Genomic DNA, 18668 nt, shown 5'->3' with positions numbered 1-18668 from the left:
ATTTCTCTTTCTTTTCTCTCCTATCTCCTCATTTTCCCCGTGCCATCTGGAGCAGCAGCGGCCAGTGAAGCAATCCCTGAGCAAGTCTCTCTGTAGGGAGTCACACTGGAAGTGCCTGGTTCTATCCCTCCTCATGTACGGCTGTATGGGAGCCATGACGTGGTGCCATGTGACTAAGGTGACCCGGCTGACATTTGACAGTGCATACAAGGGAAAGTCCATGATGTACCACGACAGTCCGTGCTCTAATGGCTACGTCTACATTCCCTTGGCCTTCCTGGTGATGCTCTACGTTGTCTATCTTGTGGAGTGCTGGCACTGTTACACCCGCAATGAACTGCAGTACAAGGTGGATGTAGAAAGTGTGCATGAGCGTGTCCAAAGGATGCAGCAGGCCACACCGTGCATCTGGTGGAAAGCCATCAGCTACCATTATGTCAGGAGGACTCGCCAGGTTACCCGCTACCGCAATGGGGATGCTTATACCACCACCCAAGTGTACCATGAGAGGGTCAACACTCATGTGGCAGAAGCAGAATTTGACTACTCGAACTGTGGAGTGAAAGACATTTCAAAAGACCTGATAGACCTGGAGAATTTCCCATCTACTCGACTTCGCTTCACCAAGTGCTTCAGCTTTGCTAATGTAGAGTCCGAGAACTCCTATCTGACCCAGAGGGCCCGCTTCTTCACAGAGAATGAGGGACTGGATGACTATATGGAGGCAAGGGAAGGCATGCATCTCAAGAATGTGGACTTCAAAGAATATATGGTGGCCTTCTCAGACCCAGACAACCTACCTTGGTATGTCTCCCACTATGTTTTCTGGGTGGCTGCTCTCTTAACTTTGTCCTGGCCCTTGAGAGTCTTGAATGAGTACCGCACTTCTTATGTTCACTACCATGTAGAGAAACTCTTTGGATTTGATTATGTGGCGGTAACGCCTGCTGAAGAACGCCCTTTCTGCCGGAGGATGCCACGGGTCAACACAGTGGATAGTACTGAGCTAGAGTGGCACATCCGGTCTAACCAGCAACTGGTACCAAGCTATTCAGAAGCTGTTCTCATGGATTTAGTGGGGCTGTCTGGCTGTACTACCTACTCCTCCTGCCGCTATGGGAGCTACAGACAAAACTGTGAACAGTGCCACAGGACTATAAGCAGCTCTTCCATCTTCTCCCGCAGTGCTCTCAGTATTTGCAATGGCAGCCCCAGAATCCCCTTTAGCAGCAGCCGCTTCTCATTGGGCCGCCTTTATGGCTCACGGCGCAGCTGCCTTTGGCAGAGCCGAAGTGGGAGCCTCAACGAACAGAGTTGCCCAACTGAGCAAACCCGGCTGTCCAGCCAAGTCACAGTGGAGGAGGAAGATCCCCCTCCATACCAGGATGCTCTCTATTTTCCGATCCTCATTGTGCATCGAAACGAAGGCTGCCTCAATCATGATCACCGACATCTTCATCGGAATGGGTCCTGTGTGGAGACCTCGCTGTGAGGGTGCGGAAACTAAATACTGAAAGTGCCCTATGCCCAGATGTGGTTGAGGATCAGAGGATATGGAACACAGATGGAGGCACCAACATACTGGTTATGTGCATCAGAGAGGATTGCTCCCTTTCCCTGTCCCACAAAGGTTCTGAGTCCCATCCTGTCTCTAGAGATCTGTTAATGGCTTTGCTAAGTGGTGAGCAATCTAGCGCCACCATTAAAACCATGGTACAGAATTGCAGATTGACAACCACATGCAAAAACAAAAACAAAAAACCAAGAGAAAACCAACAGTGCAAAGGCAGCCCAAGTACCATAGCTGCTTTTTTTCTGGCTCTGCCTCCCAGTTACTCAAGCTACTGTACTCTCATGCTATCTAGCAGGAACTGTCTCTTTCCCATATTGTATGGTGGGGACTGTTATCACAACTTCTTAGGGTCATAATTCAGTGGACGAATCCATGGCAATGTGGCATGTTTCCTTCTCAAGCGAGGCAATTAACTGCTCTGATTTCCTAGGCACAAGACGCTGAAAAAGTAGTTGACAAAACAGCTACAAGTCAGGCCTTCCTGCATTCTTTTTTCTTTCCCCCAAACAATGCTCTGACTGTTACATTGTTCTCAGCTGCTGAGGACATAAGATTTTAGGATGTTTCCCTGGAAAGCCTTGATATTTCACATTTGAGAATCATCACCTCAAAGCTTTAAGCATTCAACATACTTTTTTTTGTGGCAGCAGAAAGGAAGACTAAGCAAGGAAGGTACAAAGGAAATCCCAGATTTTGATCTGATGCAGTCTTGAATTCAAATCCCGGAAAAGGCCCAGTACACAAAGTAAGCCACAGAATCTGTGTGTGAGAAGGGGGGGGAGGGTTGAGTTGGGAAGCAGGGAGCTCTGAAATAAGTGACACTTCATCATAATGAACTCATCCAGGCAAGAAGTCTAGTATCAAGGGAAGTTCTGAGAGGGTCAGCTGCAGTTTATCTATTAATAATACAGGTATAGGCTGATGCACAGCTGTAGTAATTGGTGGTGGTGGTCGTCATGAATTTTATCCAGAGACAGGCTATCTGATTGCTGATGTCCTCTAGAATATGAAGGAAGCAGTTATTTTACGTATAAAATTTAAGTTGGGTTGGGTTAGGATAATGTGTTTTCCTGTGGAAGAAAGAGAAAAGGAGATTTTTGAACCTTTCTGGGGGGTTTATTAGTAGAAGAAGACAACAGCTATAGAAAACAAAAATATGTCCGTTTGGTAGGAGGATCTAAGGAACTTTCTTTTCCTTTGAAAAGGGTGCACCCTCTGTTTCTGAGCAGCTTGAGGTGCCTCCTTCCTTGCAGTGCATGTCAATGATGCAAGAGCACCTTGGTGAATAATTTGTTGTATTTGACTACAACTTCCATCAATCCCTGCCAGCAAGACTAGTGGTCAGGGATGAAGAAGTTTGCTGTCCAGAACTCCTGGAGAGCATCAGGTCAGGGAAGGCTAGTACTATAAGGAAAATATTAAAGCATTCATAGTACGACATTCCATAGAGGCTGCTTTGCCCATTAGAAATAGATCTGTCTTGGTTTGTGGGCAGACTGATTTATGAACAGTAAAATGAACCACTGATTAATTCTTGAGGTCAGGACTTTCCCCTGGAATTATCTAAGCTGCTGACAACAGATAAAGCATAATTTTTTTATTTATTTACTTATTTGCTTATTTATTTATTTATTTATTTATTTATTTGATTTGATTTGATTTGATTTTTACCCCGCCCCTCTAGACTACGTCTACTCGGGGCGGCTTACATAGGTTAAAACACATTAAAATAAACATATATAATACAATTATTACAGTTAATTCTAACCAGCATGTTTCCAAGATGGCAAAACTCAGAAAGAAGAAAAAGAAAAAAACACACACTTAATTGACTGGGGGGAAGGCCTGTTTAAATAACCACGTTTTTAATTGGCTTTTGAAAGCACGCAGCGAGAGTGCCAGCCAGATTTCAGTAGGGAGGGTGTTCCACAGCCGACAGGCGACCGCCGAGAAGGCCCCGGTTTCTAGTTTTCTCCTTCCGGGCCTCCCTCGGCATCAGTCCCCTCAGCCATCCCCGCTGGTTATGTCGGGTGACTCGGGTAGATCTGGGCAGGAGAAGGCGATCTGCCAAATATTGAGGTTCCAAACCGTTTAGGGCTTTATATGTAATCATTAACACTTTGAAGTCGATGCGGAAACGAATAGGCTACCAGTGCAAGGCAGCCAGAGTGGGGGAGATATGCTGATATTTTCTCACCCCACTGAGAAGCCTGGCTGCTGCATTCTGGACCATCTGAAGTTTCTGCATCAACCTCAAAGGCAGCCCCACGTAGAGTGCATTACAATGGTCTAATCTCGAGATTACGAACGCATGGACTAGAGTAGTGAGGGGCCCCCCCATCAAGATACGTCCGCAGCTGGGCAATCTGCCATAGGTGATAATAGGCGGAGCAGACCATGGACGCCACCTGGGTTTCCATGGTAAACGCCGGGTCCAGATGTATCCCCAAGCTGCGGATCTCACTCTGTTGCAAGGGTCGTCCCTCCAAAGGAAAGGGAGTCACCTATGCCGCTGATGGAGGGGCCACCCACCCTCAAGACCTCTGTCTTGTCTGGGTTTGGACAAAGTGGGATCACGCAGCACTCATTTGAGATCTTAATAAGGTGTTATTCTTGTTATTGGATCAGTTATGTTTGATTTATGCCATTTCAGGATGGAGCTCCTAATCATGATTCCGCAGTCTAATCCAGTTATAAATTTAGCTTTAATGGTCATATTTCACTAAACTGTAACAGAGGCTTGTGGATGAAGCTGACTGCATCTGATCCCACAAGCTGGAACTTAACAGCTTGGATCCAGCAAATTGTGCTCATGGGTATTTCTGCTTCCAGCATCAGGCCCAAACAAAATAAGTCGCATGCTCTTTCAGTATCCTGAATCCAGATGAGTTTAACTGATTCTCAAACCAGAATGAGCTTGTTTCCATTTGTCCTTCTGCAGGCTTAAGATTTCTGCTTCTAGATACCCAGAGCAGTACGCAAATTGTTCTCAGGTCTTTTCTTCCTAGGAAACACTGTCCAAACTCCAAGCTTTTAACAGTATGTGAGAAGAATAAGAAAATGGATTGCTACAGGACGAAACCACAAGGCTGACCAGTTAGTTCCCAGTTTACTACTCCTAATTCAGTATGCAGTATTTCATACTCAATCAGACTAAAATATAAGTTTATTAATAATAAGATAAGTAGGTGTCACAATAAAAATGAAAAGATTTCTAGATTAATTCTTGTCTAGGGATGCAAAAATGCCTTTCGGTATGCAAGTGCCTGGAAAACTTGAGAGACAGTGTTTTATTTGTAATTTCAGCACATTTTGCACTGATCTGATTAGAAAAGATCAAGACTGCTTCAAAACCTTTGGCTTTTAAATAGACTTTAAAGTGCAGGTTAAATAAATAGGGGTTGAATAAATTCTCATGTTCCTTTAAACCAGCCCACATTATGTTTGTCCCTGTTGTGGGGAAATTTCTGCTATAACGTCTTATCAAGTATGCCCTGCTGTGAAGCTGGGCATTGTGTGGGAACTTTTCACGAGACAAGCTGTGGAGATACATGGATCCCCACATGCTGTTGGACCGGTACTCCCACCAGCCATAGCCAGCACAGCCAGTGATGAAGGATGATGGTAGTTGAAGTTGAAGTTTAGTAACATTTGGAGGACTGTACTTTGTCCAATGCTGCTCTGAAAATGAAACTGCAGGTATTGCTAATTTATAATTGAGAGCCTTGTTTCCCCATGTGATCAAACCTTTACTTTAGCATAGTAAATCTAAGTTAGTGTGATTAACTATGCTGAGCAACAAGATTTGGGCCAGTGTATATTTTGACATTTTCTTTATTTTGAGGTAATGTAATAAAGAGCTAAACCATATTTCAAGAATGATTCCCATTTTACTGAAAAGATTCACAGCAACATCTAGGACTTAGATTCGAAATCCTCATCCTCTTCTGTTAGCCTTAAGACTTTTTGTGAAAACTTCATCATGTCCAACAACTTTATCACATTTTTGTTTGTCACATTGCATTTAGATTTCTGTATTTCTGATTCACTGTTGACTGGCATAGATTTCTCTCCACATAGCTCTTTCATCTACTCTACACTTCTACCTTTGACATCAAGTTTCAGTAAATTATTACTATCTGTGTCTAGTGACCATTGACATTGTTAAAATATGCTGGTTAACCTCCAATCTCTTTAATGCATATTAAAGAAGTCATGGATCTTATCTGTATTTGCCATTGTTGGACATTGTTTCCACCATCATATTTCTTCGGCTTTCCTAGTTTTGCTTCAGATATTCCTATGTAATTCCTTATACAGTATTTAAAAGGTAAAGGGAAAGGTTCCCCTTGACATTTTTAGTCCAGTCGTGTCCAACTCTTGAGGGCAGTGCTCATCCCGTTTTCAAGCCGTAGAGCCAGCGCTTGTCCGAAGACAGTTTCCATTGCCACATGGCCAGCGTGACTAGGGAACACCATTTTACCTTCCCATCGAGGTGGTACCTATTTATCTACTTGCATTTGCATGCTTTCGAACTGCTAGGTTGGTGAGGAGCTGGGACAAAGTGACGGGAGCTCACTCCATTGCGTGGATTCGATCTTACGACTGCTGGTCTTCTGACCTTGCAGCACAGAGGCTTCTGCGGTTTAACCCACAGCGCCACCACGTCCCTGGGATACAGTATTTGACACCATTTTATTCCTATATTTTTCTCTCTCCCACTAACTCTAGTATTTCCTCTGTCATTATGTTTTTAAAAATATTTTTCCATTTCCACTTTTATATTTTCTTTCATTGGAGGCAAGCTATAGTGATGTGGCAGGATTATTATCTGAACTTACATCAGCTTCAGGATAGGTTTGCACTGATTCAACTCTGTTTCAATATTTCTGGTTAACTAAGATGCACGGCCCTTTACCATGTTAGCACTCTCTTCTGGAGATTTCCATGTATATGGTGTCCTTGGTGATAATTTGAATGTGGTGTTGAAGAGAACACAGGTTTCTTTTCACAAAATGGTAAATTAAAATAAAATAAAATTAATTTTAAACAAAAATTACACTTTAAAGTTAAACACATTAACATTAAAATGTCGGCATGATGCTGTCAGTGTCAGAACAAGTGTAGTTTTGCTTCTTAAATATTTGGCAATACATACTGAGGCTGAAAGGTAGGCTAAAGGTAAAGGTAAAGGTTCCCCTTGACAATTTTTGTCCAGTCATGTTCGACTCTAGGGGGCGATGCTCATCCCCGTTTCCAAGCCATAGAGCCAGCGTTTTGTCCGAAGACAATCTTCCTTGGTCACATGGCCAGTGCGACTTAGACACGGAACTCTGTTACCTTCCCATCGAGGTGGTCCCTATTTATCTACTTGCATTTGCATGCTTTCGAACCGCTAGGTTGGCGGGAGCTGGGACAAGCGACGGGTGCTCACTCCATTGCGTGGATTCGATCTTACGACTGCTTGGTCTTCTGACCCTGCAGCACAGGCTTCTGCGGTTTCGCCCGCAGCGCCACCACGTCCCTTGAAAGGTAGGCTACTAAACTCAAAAATAAAATCTAAGTCATGACTGAACTCGTATCATATGAACTTGTGTATTCCATGAAAAATGTGCAGTTTGGCATATTATTTGAAATGATTGCCTGAGGTACCGGATTTTCATTTTAAATTTCTCACAAGAACTTTTCTTCAGCCTGTATGTTGTGTAGATCAGGAGAGGAGTGGGTGCTGGGGGGGGGGGGGGAGGGAAAAAACTGAGCATAATGAACAAAATTTTATGTCAGTTTTGCCAGGAAATATGCCTCCTGTGAATATGTAAAATTAGCATGCTAAATAAATGGCTGTGAGCTTTGAGACTAGGGTTAGGTGACATCTCATATTAGAGTCACAACTTGCATAGAGTATCAGCTGTTGTGTCCACTGTGACAATAATGAAACATTCTGTACAGCTCTTACAAACACATTCAGTGTAGCATCTGGAATTGCTGGCCTCATATTCAGTCCACCTTGCAGAGCACTATCTGCTCTCCAGTCCATTTATGCCCAAAATGATGATTCACTTGGCAACAGGTTTCATGGCCTGATCTGCTCCTATAGTGACAGTCTGTTCCCTCATATCTAACCTGAGTTCTTTCAGCTGCATCCTAATCTCATTATTTCTCTTTCATTGAGCAAAGAGAGCAATTGACCTTGCCCTCTGCTTGACTCTTGGCTCTGGCTGTGCACAATCCTCATTATCTCTCCAGCCTTGTTTTCACTTTCTCTTCCTTCCTTCCTTCTCCAAGCTAGCTCTTAATGTACCACCCACACATTGGCAATATGAATGCTGATGGCAACAAGATCCTATCTATTTATCAGCAAGCATATGTCTCTAGTGCGAGTTTGTATGTAGCCAACATGACACCATCCTCATGGAATAAGCAAGGTATTGGCAAGATTGGGGAAAACTTCAAGATTTGTAACAATCCAAATGAATATATTTTGAAAAAAGGATGATATTCCCTCCCCCACCCAAAAAAAGCTCAGTGTGCACTGAATATGTTAGTGGAAGCTGGAAAGGGCAAAGGGGAAATGGAATAGGGTGGGGTATGCTAGTAAAAGGGATGGGTACAGAATCTTAGACTGCAGCATTTTTTTGAGGATCACACCTGAAAGAAAATCAGCAGACAAAAAGAAAACAAAACAAAACCCACCCAAGTTGTCATGTGAATCTGAGGGGAGAAAGTAGCAAAGTAAGATGTGCAATGGGAAATATTAATTTGATGAATTGCAGTAATTTCCTTTCAAGACAGTATATTCTTAATGATTCTACACTATAACTGCTGCACTGTTGAGACAGTACAGTGAGTACTGGCCCCGTAACATTCTCTGGCCCCAATCCTCTTGCAAGTTATGCTGGTGTGACACACACAGTGAACCTTTTGGAGGTGAATTGCCTTCAGAAATCACCATAGTCCTAATCAATTACACACCGAGTCGTCTGTTTGCCATTTACCACCAGAAGGTATGCTATTTGTGTAGCTACACATGAGGATTTTGACCTTTATTTCTCAAACATAAATATATCCATGTTGTTAATGTCATGCAGGGGTGAGAATGTGTACCGGTCCCGGGGCAGAACTGCCCCAGTTCCAAGCCAGCAGACCAGATAGTGTTATGGGGCCATGCCATCTTCCCTGACATCATCCAAACCCTTCCCCTTCTTTGATGTCATTTTCTCTTTTTCCATGCAAATTGGGGCACAAAGTCTCAGGCCTCTCTCTGCACAAAGAGTGGCCTACTTTCTAGTGTTCACTCCTGTTGTACTAGTTCATTTTAACAGAAATCACCCATATAACATTTTTTTACATCCATTTGAACTTTAAAAAGAAGTATCTTTCAAGAAAACCTTATGTTTTTCACATCTTGGAATGGCTTGCTTTCACTACTAGACACTAAGAAAATGGTAGAATGCTCATAATTATCTTTTAAATTCCAGCCCAGCTTGTGAAACAGTAATTATGGTCCTACCATTAGTAGACACATGTAGTTTTTCTACTGCTCGTCCCCTAATAACTCACAGCAATATTGCATCTGTTTAATACATATATTGTTTCATGGCAGACTTATGAAAAGCTTAGATACTAAGTTTAGACTAGGAATTAATGTGCTAGTTTAAATTAACTTTATTATCTTTATTAGACCACCGTAACACATTCTACATAGGGCTGCCTTTGCAAATGGCTGAAAAGCTACAGCTAGTGCAAAATGGGTCAGCCAGACTATTTATTGTCTGATGTACATTTTTGAGACCATATATTAGCTGCGCAAGATTTTATGTTTACAAGCTCAATTTAAGGTGCTAGTTTTGCTCAATAAAGCCCTAAATAGTTTGAGACTGTGATACTGGAGAGACTACCTTCTTCTGTTCCAGCACCTGAACTTTTCAGCAGAATCTCTGTTTGATGTCTCACCTCCCCAAGAAGCTTGGTTGGTAGATACACAAGACTTGGCTTTCTCTGTAACAGCAGCTCAATTATGGAACTACTCCTCCCCCTGAGGGAAATAAAGCTGACTCCATCACTGTTGAGCAGCTAAAACTGTATGATTCTGAAGGGCTTTAGTCTCTAGGGACTTTTAAAACTGTTTTTTAAGAGAATGGCTAGATCTGCTTAAATAGTGTTTCTTAATACTTTTTAAAAATGATTTTAATTTGTTTTAAGAATGCCACTTTGGTGGGAGTCCTGCTGGGAAGAAGGGCAATAAACAGATGTTTCAAAAATAATAAATAATAAACAAGACTGGGCAGCGTTTATAGTATAGCCACAGATATGCAGGATTAGGCATTATCATCAAGAATAGGCATTTTTAGAAGAAACTAAATGACATGTGCATATAATTTGACCATTTGCTGGATCCTCTCCTTATTCTATTTAAACTTTTCAAGGTCATTGTTTTATAAAAACATTTTAATATCTTAATTATTTTTAATGCTATACTGATACTTTTCAATATTGGTAACAAATGTTTTTATGAATATTTAACATGGGGACTTGCCATAGTTTTGTAGAAGCAAGTCATCAGCAATTCTGCAGCAGTTGCTTAAAAACTAATGGCTGCTAACTAAGTGTGTGAAAATAAAGTGCCCTAAATCTTCTGACCCGTATATGTTGTCCTCATCATAAGGTTTCCAAGAGATTGCCATGAATAATTGTATTACAGCTGGGCTTCCTTTCTTATCTGAAGACTAAATGCAACATTAATTCAACCTGAAGTAAAATTGTTGAACTCAATGGAACGTAAGTAGTGTGGCTAGCAAATTTAGTTAATTTTGGTGCTGGTGATCTAGTGTTGGATTTAGTCAGAGACCACCATATGTTGCTTCAGGCAATTTAGAGGTGTCATATGGTAGGCTTTTAATTGTTATTGCATTTACCTGATTGGCTGTTTCTACTCTTGCACAGTGTAATCCTATGTATGCTGATTCAGAAATAAAACCACCTCTGTTTAGTGGTGATTAACCCCAAATAAGTGTGCAGCAGATCACACTATTAGCTGCATTTAATTACATAATTGGTCTTCAAGCTATAGACATTGGGGTACAATAATCTAATTTACTAATCTCTTCTGTCTTCCTTCTTCCAAAACGGGATCCAAGATCATACTATAAGAAGAGGTGTGTCGTGTCCAAGAGTTTAACCTTTCGAACGTCATCAAAAGGAATAAAGCTCTGAGATCTAATCTGTGAAGGATAGGTTTTCCTAGCCAAGATGCACTTTCTCCATAATTTAGTAATTGAAATCAGCTTAGAAGAATTCTTGTTTTTCATAGCTTTCTGATCTCTCCAGCGTTCATCTGTCTTATGAAGCTACTTCACTATGAAGTCCCACAAAGGGAGAAAATGATGTTTTTTCTGCACACAGTAACAGTTTCTTCTAATAAAACTATGTTTACCTCACTATACCACACTTCCAGGAACTGCAGACCATCTCTTGACTCCACGTTGCTGTTTAGTGCCATTTTAACAAGTACCCTTCAGTTATATGAGCACAATCTACTGCATATTTGCTTTGCTAATTTATATTTTTAATGGGCACTCCAAATGTGTGAGAAAATGTGCCCCAACCAAATCACTACACATTCTTGAAACATTAATTTTGTGGACTACCCACTGTGATTTTTTAAAACTGATTTGTGAAACAAAGAAATGGGGTTGGTACAAATTACACTCGGATAATCTGTTTGTATCCTCATGAGCTGCTTCTACTGATGCCTCAGTCATACATTTAAAGGGGTGGGGTGGGAGGAATAGAACTGCAATGTGTCCAGATGATTTAGTATCCATATCAGTTACACAGTTCAAATATTCCCTAGTGGTGGAGGCGGCAGCAGCTGTTAGCTGATGAGTCCTGATGTTGGACTGCACCCCACTAATCAATCAAGGTGAAAAATGCTGATTTGGAAAAAGCAAGGTCTAGACGCACAAACAAGGCTCTAGAGGCAAATAGTGATAAAACAGTGTAAGATCATTTTTGTGCTTTGCTTTTCTCTCACACTGTGCAACAGTGCTTCACTTGTGCTGGGGGCAAATGCAGAAGGAGGTCTAGATGAATGATGGGAAAACATTTCCACATCTGTGTTTCATGGTTCTGTAACACTTTCTTCCATGTTTTCTTTTCAGAGTTAGACGGAAAAACAGGACAGAATTGTTCAGGATTGTAACAAAAATATGCATTTTTGTAACTAAAATTTTAAAACATGTTGGGGGGAAAATCAACAAATTCCTCATAAAATCCTTTAAAAGCCATTTCCTTTTTAAAAATGTGAACTGTGTTACCCAGCTCATTAAATGTCAAGGTAGAAAAGCAACAAAATACAACAACTTAAATTGCTGTCTTAGAGGCATTTCATACAAATGTTGCAAGGCAGAATGGACATGTATGGCTAATGTTTATTTTGGGAATCTGCAGAGGATAAAATATTCAAGGACACACATTATATGAAAAAGATCACCAGCTGCTTTGGTGTGTGATCTTGATAGATGAACCCAATTATTTCTTTGGTTGCATCTTCTCATTATGAAGGGAAGCACTGCCTGTTGTTTTGGTCAGGATGTTATGATAAGCATATGAAGAATAATTCTGTAGTTTTACATTAGTTGCAAATAGAGATGGTGACTGTTAGAGAATATGTTGAATATAAAATCAAACAATGTTTTGTTTTTATTATTTACTAATTAACATATTTCTAGCTTGCCCTAGATCAGATCTCAGGAAAGGACAGAACTGCTAAAACAATTTGAAATGAACTCTGGAAAATTGCAGTGCACCACAGTCATCAACATTAATAACAAAACAACAAAACAAATCTCGACTGAATTGCAAACAAAGCCTGAAGAAAATGCCACCAAAATTAAACCAGAATAGGTGCCAAGCAAGCCTCAGGAGAGAAAAGTATTCAAAAACTGTGATGACATAATTTGCCTTTTGCATCATCTCCATGTTTTATATTCCCACTGGTAGGACATGGAGGACTTGCATGACAGATGTTGGTATTCATGCAGGGAACTAGTGATTGATTTTGCCAAGAAGTAGTATCAAATCTTCCTTGTCCCATAAAAGAACATTTTCTTGCATAACTCAGAATCAAGGCCATAATCCTTGAAAAGTGAGAATCATAATATGGAATGTATTTATGTGCCTGTAAATTTACTGCACAGATGTGAAATCCATTATCTGATGTGAATACAGTGTCTGAATATTGTAATATCCTTTCTTTAAAATAGACAAGTTTCTGTCCATCATAGTAGTCATAAAGAAAAACTTGTATATACACACGTTAGTATATCTGTGAAATCTTAAACCTGAAAGCAGCTGGCTGAGGAATATTATTCTGATAATTTCAGTGCCCTACATATCTTACTAATAGTATATGATTATTGTTCCCTTAGATAACACCAGTTTCCCTCTCCTTCCACTCCTTTTTTAACCACCTCAATCCTGATGGAATTCCATGGCATGTTACTAGTACAGCAATGTGCAAATAAAGACCTGGACCCCGTTCAGTTGTTCTGCTCATGGAACTGCTTCCATCGCTGGAAATGGGAGTTAAACAATAATCTCCCTCTTGCAGCCTCCTCTTCCAGTCCTCAAACTGGCTCTGGAGGAGGGCTGGGAAAGCCTGGAGAAGACTTTCCCAGCAAGGGGCGGGGGGGAACTAGCCAGTATCCTCCAGGGTAATTCTAGATGGAGGCTTAAGAAACTAGATGACAATCTAGTTCACTTAGTATGAGAACAGAACTTGGGATTTTTTATATCCATTCACTGCAGAACATTAATAGAGCTTTCACAATTTCTTTCTTTGTCAGGCTACAGCATTTCTAGTTGACTGGGGGAGGGGCATGATGAGAAATTTATTTATTATTTCAAGTTCTATATTGGCTGAACAGTGTGAACACTCTCTGGGCAGTTCACAACCCATCAAAACACAATTACCTGTACAGTCATACAAATAAACCCACAAAATGCAATAAATGTAATAACAACCTTGCCTCTAGCTGAGTTGGTAAAACTGCATTTAAATAAATAAAACATTTAAAACAAATTTGAACAACCCAGGTCAATTAGTTAAAATACTATCAAAAGACAGTTTTATGCAGTTCGGTTTTAATTAACTTCCTGAAAACTGAGAGGGATGGCTCCCAACAAACCTCTGTAGGAAGCTTATTCCAGAGGAAAGGGGCCACAAGTTCCTGGTCTTAGCTTTTATAACCTCCCACAAGGAGCAGATGAGACAGGATGTTGTTTTGCGAGATACACATTCTGACAAGTATTGAGTACCAAACCATTAAGGACTTTATAAGTCATAACCTGCATCTTGAATTGGGCACGGAAACTAACAGGGAGTCAATGAAAGTGTGCCAAGACTGCTCATGTGTGTTCATATCCGTTGATACCTGTAATCAGACTGGCATTGCATTTTGGAACTGCTAGAGTTTCCATACCAACTTCAAAGGCAGCCCTACAGTAGCCTAGAGAGATTACCAATGCATGAACCACTGTTGAGAGACATTTAATATCCAGGTTGGGGTGCAACTGGGCAATGAGTTCCTCCATAGAGAGAGCCAGGTCCAAGAGCACTCCCAAGCTGTGAACCCAATCTTTCAGAGGGAATGTAATCCCATACAGACTGGGTAAAGTTCTCTCTAACCAATCTGATGATCCACACATCAGGATCTGTCTTACTTGGATTCAATTTCAGTTTGCTGGCCCTCCTCCAGTCCATTACTGAGGTAGCATTGGGTAGCAATGGCAAACCTCCAATAAGACATGGCAAAAGCTCTGTCCTGTCCCACCAAATAATTGGTGTGATTTAAGTAAGAACAGAAATGTGCTTGGCACGTCTTTCTTAACCTATCTCTCATCAAGGGCAGCACAAATGCCTTCAGTCTCTCAGAGCGTTTTCCAAGAATCTTGTTGCCAAATGAAAATAATGAAGCATTTTGAAAACTCTAAAGTACTGTTAGAATTGATGATGATGCACTAGGTCGCCAGGCATATTCAAACTGCATGTGTGCGTGTATTTTTTACCTTGTTTACATGGCAGCTTCAGAGATCTTTTCCCATCTCAGTAAGGGGATAAGGACAATGCGTACAAGGCACACTATCACATAAATAGGCCTTGAAAACCTGTGGATAATGCTGGTAGGTGCATAGACAGACAGGCCGCTGCTTAGCAGGAAGGGATTCTGAATCAAGAACTCTGGAGAGAGATTCTCACAGCTAGGTGCAAATCTCTGCTCTCTTGAAATAACCCTCTTAGTTCAGTAATTTATATACAGAAGCAGCATCTCACCACTTAATTTCGTTACCATGGAAAGGACTGGCATTTCTTCACTCTCTGTAGGTGAGCAGACAAACACAACTGGATGCTTCTCTTTCCCACTTCATTATGAGTGCTACTCTTTGTCCCCTCTTCTCAGGGAGTTCAAACTTACAGAAGAGTAAGATGGTGCACATATAATATAGCAGTAAAATGTGTTTCCTGCATGTTAAAAAGAAACTATGATAGATGCAGAGAGTTGTCTGCATTCTAAATAGAGTAGAACTGAGGCATGCAAAAAGTTATGTGCAGAAATTCTTACATGAAACTTGCTCTTTTACAACCTGATAGCATTAGACTGAACAAGCTTAATGTGTGAGGAGTTGTGGTCATATTATATTTAAATTTTTCATTGTTAATGCAAAAAAATCTACTACTATAGCATCCTTGATAGACAGCTATTTAGATTCTGCTAAATAGCAAGCAAACAAATCTAGTCCAGTCCAATCCATCAGCTTCCAGGTCAGTCTGTTCCACTGTCAAAATGACTTGTACCACCCAGAAATGCAAAGCTCTTCTTAATGTTTATTTTGCAGTCCTCTTTTTCTAAATTCCCTGCCCCCAATCCTGTCTTCTGCTGCAGTGCTATTGTTATCAGGAATATCTATAATCAGCCACAAATACTGTATAATATGGGAACTGCAGCAGTGATAACACACAATTAATGTACACTGGGTAAATATCTTTTAAAAAAAGAGCCTAGAGATGATCTCTTAGTGTCACCAACTTTGTACCTCTTAAATAATGCCAGAGTTATATAAAGAAAATATCATTACACAACATTAAAGTAGGCATTGCCAAGAAAGTGGCCTTCCTCTTTTGTGTGTTCATTTCAGAAAAGCAGAACTCACATTTTGTGTGGAATATGCCTTTCAGACCATCAGAATCAAATGAAGATTTGCATTCCTGTCCTAACATTGTTCTTCCAAATTCAAAAGCCTTTGCAGATAGAAGAATGGCAAGCTGATAGGAGCCTCATGGTGCAGTAGTTAAACCGCTGTACTGCAGCCAAAACTGTGCTCATGACCCAGGGTCCTATCGTGGGTAGCTGGCTCAAGATTGACTCAGCCTTTTATCCTTCTGAGGTTGGCAAAATGAGTACCCAGCTTGTGGGGGGGGGGACAATGTATAATCTGCGTAATTAACTTGTAAACCATCCAGAGAGTGCTTTACGCGCTATTGGGTGGTATATAAGCAGCGCATTTTGCTTTGCTTTACCCTGCCTATACTGTTTTGCTCTAGAGTAACTTAAGTATTTGAGGAACCTAGAGCAGCTGACCGTTGTTTCTTGGGTGTGTAATGATCACCTCAGTAGCTGGTCTATATTTAAAAAATTCCCTGAGACTTGGACAGATCTTGACATCAGAAGCACTTGGAAAAATATTATTTGTATCATCCATTTTGCAATATCTAAATGATGGCTGAAATCCAGTAGAAATTGCAGCTAGAGCAGGCCCAGGTGATCCGTGGAACTTATGGAGAAGCTGACTCACCAACCCCCATTGATTCACTGGGCCTACTCTAGTTGCAACTTACTGCTGGATTTCAGCCAATGTCTTTGTATGTGTTACTCTTTTCTTCTTGTTCCTTTCCTACCAAATTTGGACATCACAGCTATACTATCCTAACTTGGATGCAGCACACCTGAGCAATGATGTGTTGCAGCCAACCTGTATTTGCAGTTCTTCTGTCAAGAAGTTCTTCCTGCATTTCTTTTCTCGTATCTTTTACCTTGAATAATCACTGCAACAATCTGCATCTCCAGTTTTAGTTTGTTGTGTCTGTGCGAATCCTCTCTTTAGTCAATTCTGACTTATGCAGACCCTTTTCAGGGCTTTCTAGGTAGAGAGTACTCAGATGTGGTTTACCATTCCCTTTTTCTGGGGGCAATAGAGCAGCTACTGAAAAGTAAGATGAGAACAGTTCACAAAGCAGTTGATACTAAGACAATATTAGCTTTAGGACATTGAGCCTAAAATTAAACAAACTTTAAATCTTGGGATCTTTTATTTGTTTGGACTTTTTTTAATCTGGATTTTGCAAACAAAGGTTAGATTAGAATGAATTTTTAATGGTACTTATTAAATACATTGAATTTTATTTTCTTTTAAAGGTTTTTTGTGCTTTAAAATTGATAATATGAGGCTTCAAGATTAAAGTTATAAATCTGAAGAATTATGTATGTATAGGAGCCCTGGGGTATAAAGATTTTTTTAAAATCCATTTTAAAGAGAGCCCAGATCAGGCTCATGATGGCTCCACTACGACATCTATCTATATCTGAGAATGACTTTGAAGTGCAGCTTAGAGACATTCACAGGACCAAAGAAAACAAGAAAAAGGGGGGTAAAGACTGGAATGTTGTAATATTTGTAAACAATGAGACAGGTTTTTAGTGGTAGACTTATGATGTATAAATATGTACATTACAACATCACACCCAAGCAGTCAGTATTGGGAGACTTAGGGGGAAATTGTGGCTTGTTAATTTTGTGTAAGTATCTGAAAGTAACACATGCTTTGAAAGGCATAATTACCCAAATCTTCTCATCTTTGTTATTATTTCCAACTCAGATATAGTAGGAGCAAACAAACAAGTACTGCATTTATTTGACATTTGTTGCACATTTAAAGTCTTATCATCTCAAAGCTGTGCTTATCCTGTTTGAGTGGGCTGGGGTCTTGAGTCTTTTCCTGAGCAAGTAAAAAAATCTAATTCAGGTGTTCCACTGAAATAACAAGTGTTTAATTTCAATAAGCCACCTACTTTAGCATCAAAAACTAAGTGGCTAATGGTGAATATCTAATGCTCCAGATGCATCTCTGGGATATTTTATAGCTGCTCCATTAGTATTATGTTGGTGCAGTCACTGTAGCTCTAGCCACTGGAGTGTCCACACATGGATCAGGATAGGAAGAAATCCATTGGTTAGAGGGGACTATGAAGTGATACTGACAACACCTCTACAGCTGCTGCCGCCTGAGATAACCTCACACAAGTATCCTTTCTGATCTATTATGGCCACAATACCAAGCAGCTAAAAGCCCCAGTGGCCAAGGGGCATACAGGCAGCAGAGCAATGGATGGACATTTGTATCCATTACAGAATGATGCAATGGTGGAAATGTATCCAGTTCTGACTAACCTTTTCCATGAGCACTGAGAACAGTTTTTACTTTTCAGTACCTCTGTATATGATCTAGCTCTGTTTGTCTGTTCCTCTGTATGTACAAAAAGTATATCACAATGTTGCCTTTTTGTTGGAAACATCTAAGTAAAAAGATTGTAAACCAAATCAGTGTAATAAAAGTTCCAGATGATTCACAATGTTCGATGTGTGTATGTCTCATTTTCTATATAGTTTTTGTAAACTGGATATGCCCCTGCTAAGCGTTGTCATATGCCTAATCTTCTGCAAGCCTGAGATTGGGGGAAACTAGTCACTAGTTTGGAACAAAAGACTATGCACAGCCCAAATTAGCTAATGTTTGTGGTATCATCACTGCTACCCTCCCCTGAGCAGCTTTAACATGTTTTCAAGAGACATTCCACTGTTTATACAAGACTGAACATTTGTTTACACAAATGACACTTTAAAATTTTTAAACTAAGGTCAGTTACACTAGGAAAAAATAGCAGTATTTTAATCAGGTTGAATATGTTTTATATTGATTTTTAAAAGCATGACTACTTGATGCACATGACAGTGCAGATTGTTTTGACAAGGAATCATT

General features: G+C 40.5%; 2 protein-coding genes across 6 annotated transcripts in view; one reads left to right on the top strand and one right to left on the bottom strand.

The window, feature by feature from the left end:
• Positions 1-18263, top strand: part of TMEM151B (transmembrane protein 151B) — a 32811-nt gene extending 14548 nt beyond the window's left edge. Inside the window, exons 2-4 of one of the 5 annotated variants that reach the window (XR_013540416.1) lie at positions 56-2318; positions 6973-7105; positions 10711-18263. Coding sequence is in view for 1 of the 5 variants with exons in the window: in XM_078383043.1 (XP_078239169.1) it covers positions 56-1492 (1437 nt within the window). In the remaining 4 variants the exon portion in view is untranslated. Of the gene's footprint in view, positions 1-55; positions 6613-6972; positions 7106-10238; positions 10639-10710 lie in introns of those variants that run through there. The other 4 variants (XR_013540417.1, XR_013540415.1, XR_013540418.1 and 1 more) reach the window with 4 other exon arrangements.
• DRC5 (dynein regulatory complex subunit 5) overlaps positions 1-18668 on the bottom strand; it is a 53466-nt gene that overhangs the window by 7104 nt on the left and 27694 nt on the right. The window lies entirely within an intron of this gene.

This window comes from Pogona vitticeps, chromosome 1 (genome assembly GCF_051106095.1).
Source record: "Pogona vitticeps strain Pit_001003342236 chromosome 1, PviZW2.1, whole genome shotgun sequence".
Taxonomy (NCBI): Eukaryota; Metazoa; Chordata; class Lepidosauria; order Squamata; family Agamidae; genus Pogona; species Pogona vitticeps.
The sequence above is the reverse complement of the archived record's forward strand: the minus strand, read 5'-3'. Positions and strand labels throughout refer to the sequence as shown.